The sequence below is a fragment of the Triticum urartu genome, chromosome 6 (assembly GCF_003073215.2).
Source record: "Triticum urartu cultivar G1812 chromosome 6, Tu2.1, whole genome shotgun sequence".
Lineage (NCBI taxonomy): Eukaryota > Viridiplantae > Streptophyta > Magnoliopsida > Poales > Poaceae > Triticum > Triticum urartu.
This window is the reverse complement of record NC_053027.1, coordinates 544,071,108-544,080,696: the sequence shown is the minus strand read 5'-3', so window position 1 is coordinate 544,080,696 and position 9,589 is coordinate 544,071,108. Positions and strand designations below refer to the sequence as shown.

Genomic DNA, 9,589 nt, shown 5'->3' with positions numbered 1-9,589 from the left:
GGCTCAGAAGGTTATTTGAATATGAAGGACACTGTCGGATAATAATCCAACAAGAGGTTTGGTGGTCTACAACGGAGCTGATGTGAGTATCGGTACTCTATCAAAGGGAGAATGAATGCAAGTGCATCGGATTATAGAAACAACTGACTAACTCAAAGCTCAAATGCAAAGGAATTATGAATTCCAAGACAAGGGATCAGAGGCAATGCTCTGATTAGGGATGGATAAGTTGAGTAGTCTTAGGGGTACAACCGATGGCAATTTGATTGGTCGAGATCCGGCTCATGTTTAAAATGTCGTCTGAGCCGGGAGGATGAATCAAGGGACTCAAAATGATAATGACAAGGGATACTATGAATATTGCTAGCCATATGGAACGCAACCATAATGCAAGCAGACAAGTATTTGTGGGCAGAGGATTACCGAAAGATCAGATAGTATTACAATGTATCTTGTGATGAACAACGGGGGAAGAACGGATACTCGGTAAGTGAGAGAAATTATCTGTAGAGGGTATTCATGCGGTAAAGAACTACAAGGCAGTATATCAAAGGATTCTCAGAACAATAGAGAGAATTTTGAGGTATATTTTAATAACAAGATCAACGGGAAATGATTGTATGAAGGGCAAGTGTACGTGATTATCTGTAGGGGGTTTATCTACGGAAGGGATTTGCAAAAGCGACAGCACAAAGTCTCGAGAGAACATCACAGAGTATCTTCGGGATCCTTCGGTGCACCAAGCAATCATCTGGAGTGAGGGCTCTCCGGGAGGAGGTAGTTACGAGAACCTAGTGTTAGAGATAGCAAAATCATTTAACCTGAGTAGAAGAGATATCAGAGTCCCAGATTATAAACGAGGAGTAAAAGATGCTAATACCACCAAATGGCGACGTGGGCCCGTAAGCCACACAGCCATGTTAGTAAAAGTTTTGCAATGTCTAGACTCAACTTCGGCCAAGGAGTGCGGAAGGGGGATTCCTACAGGCAGTCGGCTCTGATACCAACTTGTGACGCCCCCGGTTTGAACATACACTAATCATACACACAAAAGTGTACGATCAAGATCAGGGACTCACGGGAAGATATCACAACACAACTCTACAAATAAAATAAGTCATACAACCATCATATTACAAGCCAGGGGCCTCGAGGGCTCGAATACAAGAGCTCGATCATAGACGAGTCAGCGGAAGCAACAATATCTGAGTACAGACATAAGTTAAACAAGTTGCCATAAGATGGCTAGCACAAACTGGGATACATATCGAAAGAGGCGCATGCCTCCTGCCTGGGATCCTCCTAAACTACTCTGGTCGTCGTCAGCGGCATGCACGTAGTAGTAGGCACCTCCCGAGTAGTAGTAGTAGTCATCATCGATGGTGGCGTCTGGCTCCTAGACTCCATCGTCTGGTCGCAGCAATCGGGTATAGAAAGGGGGAAAAGGGGGAGCAAAGCAATCGTGAGTACCCATCCAAAGTACTCGCAAGCAAGGAGCTACACTACATATGCATGCATTGGTATCAAATGTAAAAGGGATAGCATATGTGGACTGAACTGCAGAATGCTGGAATAAGAGGGGGATAGCTAGTCCTATCGAAGACTACGCTTCTCGTAACCTCCATCTTGCAGCAGAAGGAGAGAGTAGATGGTAAGTTAACCAAGTATCATCGCATAGCATAATCCTACCCGGTGATCCTCCCCTCGTCGGCCTGTGAGAGAGCGATCACCGGTTGTATCTAGCACTTGGAAGGGTGTGTTTTATTAAGTATCCGGTTCTAGTTGTCATAAGGTCAAGGTACAACTCTGGGTCGTCCTTTTATCGAGGGACACAGCTATTCGAATAGATCAACTTCCCTGCAGGGGTGTACCATATTTCCCAACACGCTCGATCCCCTTTGTCCGGACACACTTTTCTGGGTCATGCCCGACCTCGGAAGATCAACATGTCGCAACCCTACCTAGGCACAACAGAGAGGTCAGCACGCCAGTCTAAATCCTATGGCGCATGGGTCTGGGCCCATCACCCATTGCACACCTGCACGTTGCGTACACGACCGGCGAGCAGACCTAGCCTCCCTTATACAAGAGTAGGCGTTCCAGTCCAACCCGGCGCGCGCCGCTCAGTCACTGACATCACGAAGGCTTCGGCTGATACCACGACGTCGAGTGCCCATAACTGTTCTCGTGTAGTTGGTTAGTGCGTATAGGCCAGTGGCCAGACTCAGATCAAATACCCAGATCTCGTTAAGCGTGTTATTTTGAAATAACCGCGGACGCCGACCAGGGCCAGGCCCACCTCTCTCCTAGGTGGTCTCAACTTACCCTGTCGCTCCGCCACAAATATCCACTCAGAGGGCCGTCGGGACAAACGTCCTTTCGGACCCAATCCATGAATCACTCGCGGGTACTCCACGAGCCGACCCGACTTTAGTCATCATAGGTATCATATAATATGTATAGTATATACCCGTGATCAACACCCAACGTGATCACGACCCGATAGTATATCATGGCAGACAGACAAGAATGTAGGGCCATTGATGATAAACTAGTATCATATACTAAGCATTTAGGATTGCAGGTAAGGTATCAATAACTGTAACAACAATGACATGCTATGCATCAGGATAGGATTAACGAAAAGCAGTAACATGCTACACTACTCTAATGCAAGCAGTAGAGAGAAGAATAGGCGATATCTGGTGATCAAGGGGGGGGGGGGCTTGCGGGGTTGCTCTGGCAAGAAAGAGGGGTCGTCAACAGCGTAGTCGATCGGGGCACCAGCAGCGGCGTCAGTCTCATAGTCTATCAGAGAGAAGAGGGGGAAGAAACAATGAATATAATGCAAACAGATGCATAGCGATGCATGACATGACAAGTAGCGATGCTAGGGGTGCCCTAACATGGTATGAGGTAATACTGGTGAAGGGGGGAAACATTCGGGAAAATATCCCCGGTGTTTCACGTTTTCGGACAAATGAATCGGAGGGGGAAAGTTGCGTGTTCGCTATGCTAGGGATGTGTGGCGGACGAACGGGCTGCGTATCCAGATTCGTCTCGTCGTTCTGAGCAACTTTCATGTACAAAAATTTTCCATCTGAGCTACGGTTTAATTAGTTATTAGAGTAATCTAATTATGATTAATTAGTTTAATTAATTGTCTAGTTTAATTAATCAAATTTAATTAAGTCAATTAATTCTTTATTTATTATTATTATTATTATTTATTTATTTATTTTAATTCTTTTTTATAAAAAACATTCTGGGGGGTGTGGGGCCCCCATGTCATAGGCCCCTGGGGCCATAGTGGGTTCAGCGCTGGGCGCTGGGCGCTGCGGGTGCCCGACCCAAGAGAGGGCCGAGCGGGCACAGCTGGGCACTGGAGCCGGACGCGTGGTCGGCGGCGCGGCGCGGGCGTTTGCCGGAGGGGGGCGCCAGCGGGAGAGCAGCGGAGGGCGCGGGCCGACGCGAAGCAGCAGGCGACGATGGGAGGCAAGCGGGGGAGGGCGTGAAGCCGAGCGCGAGGCCACCAAGGCGCGGTGGCGTTTGGCCGGAGTGAGCGACGATCGGCGGGAGCGCGCGCGAGCAGCGCCGAGGGCGCGTGCGCGCCAGGGGCTGCGGCCGCGTGCGGAAACGGCAGGCGCGACCTGGGCAGGAACGGGGCGAGCGACAATGGCGAGCGGCGAGCACGAGCGGAGGCGGCTGCGAGCGTGCGGGCCAGCGAGGCCGCAGCGAGGCCGCAGCAGCGGGCGCTGCGGTGAGCGCGCGGTGGCGGGGTTGGTGTGAGCAGCAGCAGTAGGCAAAGGGAGCGAGCAGGGCATGCGCGGGCTCGACGCGGCGGGGAGTGCGCGGGGGCATCGCGGATGCAGTGGTGAGCGCGGCCGAGCGCACGCGGGACGCTCGGGTGCGGGACGGCGAAGGGCGGCGGCGGCCATGAGCGGGCGCTAGAGCGTGACGGAGATGGGGGAAGGGCGAGGCGTGAGGCGCGGCTATGAGCGGAGCGACGAGCAGAGGGCCGCGACGGGCGTGGCACGTGTGTGCGCGCGGTAGAGGAGGCCAGGGCGTTGACAGAGGGAAAGGGGGAGAGGAGGGGGTCCTCACGACGGGTCGTAGGGGACAAGGCAGTGGTGATCGAGGTGGGGGACGGGGACGACGCACGCAAGGGAGGCAGTCCGATGAGGGAGGCGTGGTCGAGGCGGCGTTCCGGGCGACGGCAACCTGGTCCAGCGGCGTGTTGCCGAACGGCGGCATCGAGGTTGATCCTCCCGATCCAATCAGGGGAGGCAGATGAGAGGGAGGTGGATCATGGTGGGGGAAGAAGTGTGGGAAGTGGGAGTTCTTGCGGGAGGTGGGCTAGGGTTACGGGGGAATAGGGGGAAGCGGGGGTGGGTTGGCCGGCCTGCAAGCTGGGCCGAAGGCTGAGGCCGAGATGGGCAGGGGGTGTGGCTCCTTTTCTTTTGTTCTTCTTTCTAAATTTTTATCTTTTCTAATTTCTTTTCATATAGTTTTAGTTTTATAAAATACAACCTGCATCTAAATTTGTGTCACAAGTTAGGCTTCTGTCACATTTAAGTTTGGCACTTAAATAAGTTAGTTAGTATTTTTTTAAAGGTATTTAATTAGTTGCTTAGGCCACTGTTTTAATTATTCTAGGACATTTAAAACACTTTATAAAAATGGTGGTCCACCACCAATATAAACAACTGATTATTTGGCACATTTTGAACAATTTATTTTTTTGATATTTGAAAACTTTAAATTTTGACTTTATTTTAAATTTAAATTTTTAACCGATTTTGAACTATCGCGAGATTATCAACAGTAACCGAGGTGACGTGGCATCATTAGCAGAGTTTTACTGTAGGTTAATTATTCGAGCGTCATAGAGAGAAGGATACCAGAGAACGTTTGAAACATGTTCAATGGGGATCCTATCGATCCGGAACACAATGCAAACATGATACAAAGGTTCCTCGCTGTATCGAGAACCGACAAGTTCATATCCAACTCCTAGATGATTTTGTTGAGCACTTGTGGGCACTTCATAACACTTGATTGCTGTGCCTCTATAATGCTATGGATTATTACTTCACATTTGGACCCTTTTGTGCGTTTGAATTTGAATAATTAAATTAGCCTTTTTTAATTTGTAATGGTCGTGAATTGTGTGAACTTTAATTATCAAGTTTGGATTAGGCATGTGTGTAAATATGTAGTTGAAGTGAAGTATGTAAATCAAAAGTTAGAGAAACAGTCTCACTAAGTCTCAGAGTCTTAGTCGGTGCTATATCCGTGATATCTTCAATTGAGATTCGTGTAGAAAATTTCTTTTCAGTTTTTTATTTCTCTCTCTCTCGCTCTCTTGCATTTTAAGTCATTTGATTAAGATTTGGTTAAATCGCAATCGATTGAGACCTAGCCACACCCTTAGAAAAATTTGCAAAGAAATTTCTTTAGGGAGTGAAGATTTAGGTGCTTGTTTAGAAGCTGTTTTATCTGAAGAGTTAAGTTTTGTGGGCTAAAATTTAGGGTTTCAGCTATAGGAACTTATCTCAGATCCAACCAAACCAAGTGTGAAAAACGGATCGCTCCTGCGACACGCCTGGCGAGCGCGTCACGGGAGGTTATCCAATCGCGGCCGGAGTAGCATCCCCCTCCTCCATCCTCTACCCTCGCCACCGTCGGGCAAAGCCTGGTTGGTGTTGGCGGCGGCGGGGACCTCTCTCCTCTCCGCATCTAGGGGCGCGGCGCGGGCCGACGATCGGGGGCGCGGCGGCGCTGGGCAGAGCTTGGAGGTGACCGGTCTTCGGTTCTTCGTCCCGGTCATGGAGGGCTGGTCGAGGCGGCAGTTCTCGTCTGGGTTAGCGGCAGCCAGTGGCGGCACTGCCCAGATCCGACCCGTCGGGATCCAGGGGAGTCCTGCAGTGGTTGGCCTTCCTATTCTTTATGCTCCAAAATTTCGATCTACTTCATGCCAGCCTCCTCGATCTGGACACCAACAGGTTCCTGTCTTTCACTCAGATATCTCAGCTTTTGGAGCATGGCGCCACTGGATACCAAGATTAGAATTGATCCGGTCGGGCGTGCCCTCATCTTTGGCTAGAGAGGCTTCAGGAGGGCATGGCGCGAAGCTTCGCTACCTTGTTAGTGCCATGGGACATGTCTAAGTATAGATTTCCACGGTGTTGACAGTGGTGAAGAAAGTCATGGTGGCTGTGATTAGAGACTTGTAACGGCAGAGAGGAGTTTTGGTTGCATTGAAGAATGGCGGCATAGTTTTTTTTCCTGTGTGTCCGGTGTTGAAGACTTGCAGCGGCGACCTTGTTAGGAGGGGGTGGCAACACATGTGTACAACATTTTTGGGGGTGCTTCTCGACCACCGAGCCATGATCTCCAGGGTGAAAGCCCAAGGTCTGGCCTTCATTGGTTGTACCTGACAATGGTCTTGCAAAGGCATTGTTTTTGGGATCTCAGACTCTCTCCAGGGTGAAAACTCAAGATCATTGATCGGGCGACAACAACGCGTGTGCATTATTTCCTTCCTGGAGGCGTCGCTTTTGGAGAACCTCTTATGTAATCCGGGTGTCGTTTTTGGTGGTGGTTAGAGTGTTGTTGTTGTGAGTGTTTCATCACTGCGACGAGGTCTTTGTTTTTATATTTCTATCTTTTTTATTTTTGTTTTTGGGTGTGTTCATCCCTGATGTCTTTCGATGCCTTATTGATGCAGAGTGTAATTGGTATATTCACGATATTAATGTATTTTTCTATAAAAAGGAACTTATCTAAATAAATTTACTGCCCTAGAGAGGCGAACCATGTTGCCCAAAAACTTGGCCATGTTACGGTTTTTGATTGTAAAAAAAATTGTTTTTTTTTGAGAAAAAATCTCTCTGTAAAAAAATGCTAGCATACGAGGAAGCATAACCGAAAAAGAAAACTCGTGCGGATCTATCCACTCGGCCGCAGGCGCCGCCCCTTCGGCAACCCCTCCCGCTCCACCGCCGTCCACCACCACTCTACCCCGCCGCCATCCCCTGCGTCGCCCGCCGCCATCCCCTGCGTCGCCCGCCGCCCGCCGCCACCACTCTCCTCCGCGGCCATCCCTGTGACAACGCAGACCCCGCCCCTACCGTCCGCAGTCGGCCGCCACCACTCCCCTCCGCCGTCGGCCACCAACTGTGTTATTACGCCTGGCTGCGTTTAGGGGAAGCAATCTGGCGGGAGACGGGGGCGGGAGAAGAGTTGATTTCCTTGTGCAATCGGGGAAGAGAGGACTAATTTCGAATTCAGAGTCTGTTTGCTCAAAACTTTTAATCACGATCCTCCTCCCTTTCGAAGGAGATTAGTCTGCTTTGTGGCGTCGGCCTAAATAAACACAACAGGAGGAGAAGGAGGGCGATTTCAGGCCAGCTCGGGCGTCCGCCATTGTCACAGATCCAACAAAGTACATACGGCAAAGACATTTGTTGATCCGATCATCAGCCATGAAGAACAAAAGCAGTCGTCGCAGACGCAATGTAAGTGCTGCTTCTTTTGTGCCTGGTGTTTTGTACACAACCTAAGGTTCATCCTCAAAATGCTGATTATTTGTTGTTCCAGCTAAATGCAACGCAAAAAGCAACTCGCGACGAAGCCGCTGCAAGCAATGTAATCGAAAACAGGCTTAGCAATCTGCCCAATGACCTTCTGCTCAACATTCTGGAGAGGTTGGACACGCTCGATGCTATAAGGACTTGCATCCTCTCCAAGCAATTGCTGAAGCTCCCTACCATGCTCTTGCGCTTCTACCTAACTTTCAGCCTCAAGCAAGTGCTCAGAACCAACCGTGTTGTGGCTCATGTAACGGATATCATCTTGAGCACAAGGAGCCCGGAAGTTACCATCAGCGAACTCAAAATTAGATTTGTCTTGTTGCCTGATAACTCTCTCACCATTGGAAGATCTGTCGCCCGTGCCATGGCAACCCAGAAGGTTGGCACAGCTGAGTTTGAGATTGTAACGAAGAAGCATCATGGCCTCTGCTCTTCTGCTGACCTCCTCCAGTTTGCGAAACAGTTCAATGATTTATTTGGTGCTTGTCCGCGTGCATTTGCTGGCCTTACGAGCCTGTTGCTGGAAAATATGAGGTTTGGTGAACTGGACATTCCCAAGATCCTCAGCACTTCCAAGCGCTTGGAGTATTTGCGTTTAACCCGTTGTGACTCAGGGTTCCATTCTGTGGTGCAAGTAGAACATGATCAACTTGTTGAGATTGAGGTCGAGATATGTCTACCAAAACTCCAACGGTTGACCTATGATAATTGGTTCTCTTCTGAGTATCCGTTGTATTTTGGTTTTCTACCACAGCTTTCAAAGCTGAGCCTTATTAAAACTGGCATTCGTTCGGACAAGACTCTCGAGTTAAGTCAGCTCCTTGCTAATGTTCCTTCCCTAGGCGATCTGCATCTGGATTTTGGAAGTGAAAAGGTACCCATTAGTCATTTGTATCATACCTGTCCATTCTCACTTTATGATGGGTATATGTATCAACAGTAATTTTGTTAAACGTTTTTTATCCCAGATTTGGATTCTACCAGAATGCCCAAAACTAGTCACGCCTGTGCTCAACAAATTACAACATGTGAATCTGGACCATCTTCCTGAAGGATGTGATTTAGCTTGGACAATGTTTATTCTTAAAGTTGCACCCTCCCTAAAAGAGTTGTGCATCACAGTGTGGGATCATTGGTGCATAATGATAACAAACAAAGAGTTGCGGAAGAAATATTGTTTCTGCGAAAAGGCAGACGTGAAGTGGAAGCCATATGCCCCTGATTTCAAGAACAAGAATCTGGCTAAGCTCACCATCTATGGGTTCCAACCCGATGACAATTTTATGAGATGCATAGGATGTGTTGTGGAACATGCGGTTAATATAACAGAGATATCTTTGTACGGCAGAAAGGTGTGTGGGCGCTATGGTGACTTGGATCCTGAGATCCATGACAATGTTTGTCCATCAAGATATCCACCGACAACCGAGGAGCGGAAGTAGATAACTGAGGGGTTGGGTTTGGCTTCGGGTGCTGTGGTTCACTTACAGTCCTAATTGGAAAAATGAGATGCATAACATTACTATGGTACTCCCTCTGTAAACAAATGTAGGACGTTTAGATCACTACTTTAGTGACCTAAAACGTCTGCATTTCTTTACAGAGTTAGTAGTATGTTGCAGTTTTTAAGTCATATGTACTATCGTCTTCATAAATGGAAGGAGTTGATGAAAGTTATTGTGCTTGTACGCTTTCATTTCAATTGAAGCTTTTTAATTATTGGGAAGTATTATGGTGTTTGTGATGCATCCTGTGGAAATAATAATTGTGAACTATGGTGAAGTTTAGAAACAAGTTGACATCACTTCATCATTATGCACACCAGTGTTGAAATAATAATTAGACAATTTATTGCAATGGTACGTGCTTTGATGTTCCTTTTGAAGGAAAATTGTGCATGACCAGATATTTGCGTTTACACTCATCTATGTTTGAATTAACTTTCTGAACATCACACAGAAGCACCATATGCTGAAACAAACACTTGGGTATTT

General features: G+C 48.2%; 1 protein-coding gene across 1 annotated transcript; it reads left to right on the top strand.

Annotated features, from left to right (window-relative positions):
- The first annotated feature begins 6,941 nt into the window (after nt 1–6,941).
- Nucleotides 6,942–9,268, top strand: LOC125515108. Its single transcript, XM_048680536.1, has 3 exons — nt 6,942–7,520; nt 7,603–8,469; nt 8,564–9,268. Exons 1-3 carry the CDS (start codon nt 7,488–7,490, stop codon nt 9,035–9,037), a joined length of 1,374 nt encoding a protein of 457 aa, XP_048536493.1. The 5' UTR covers nt 6,942–7,487; the 3' UTR covers nt 9,038–9,268.
- The last annotated feature ends 321 nt before the right edge of the window (nt 9,269–9,589 follow it).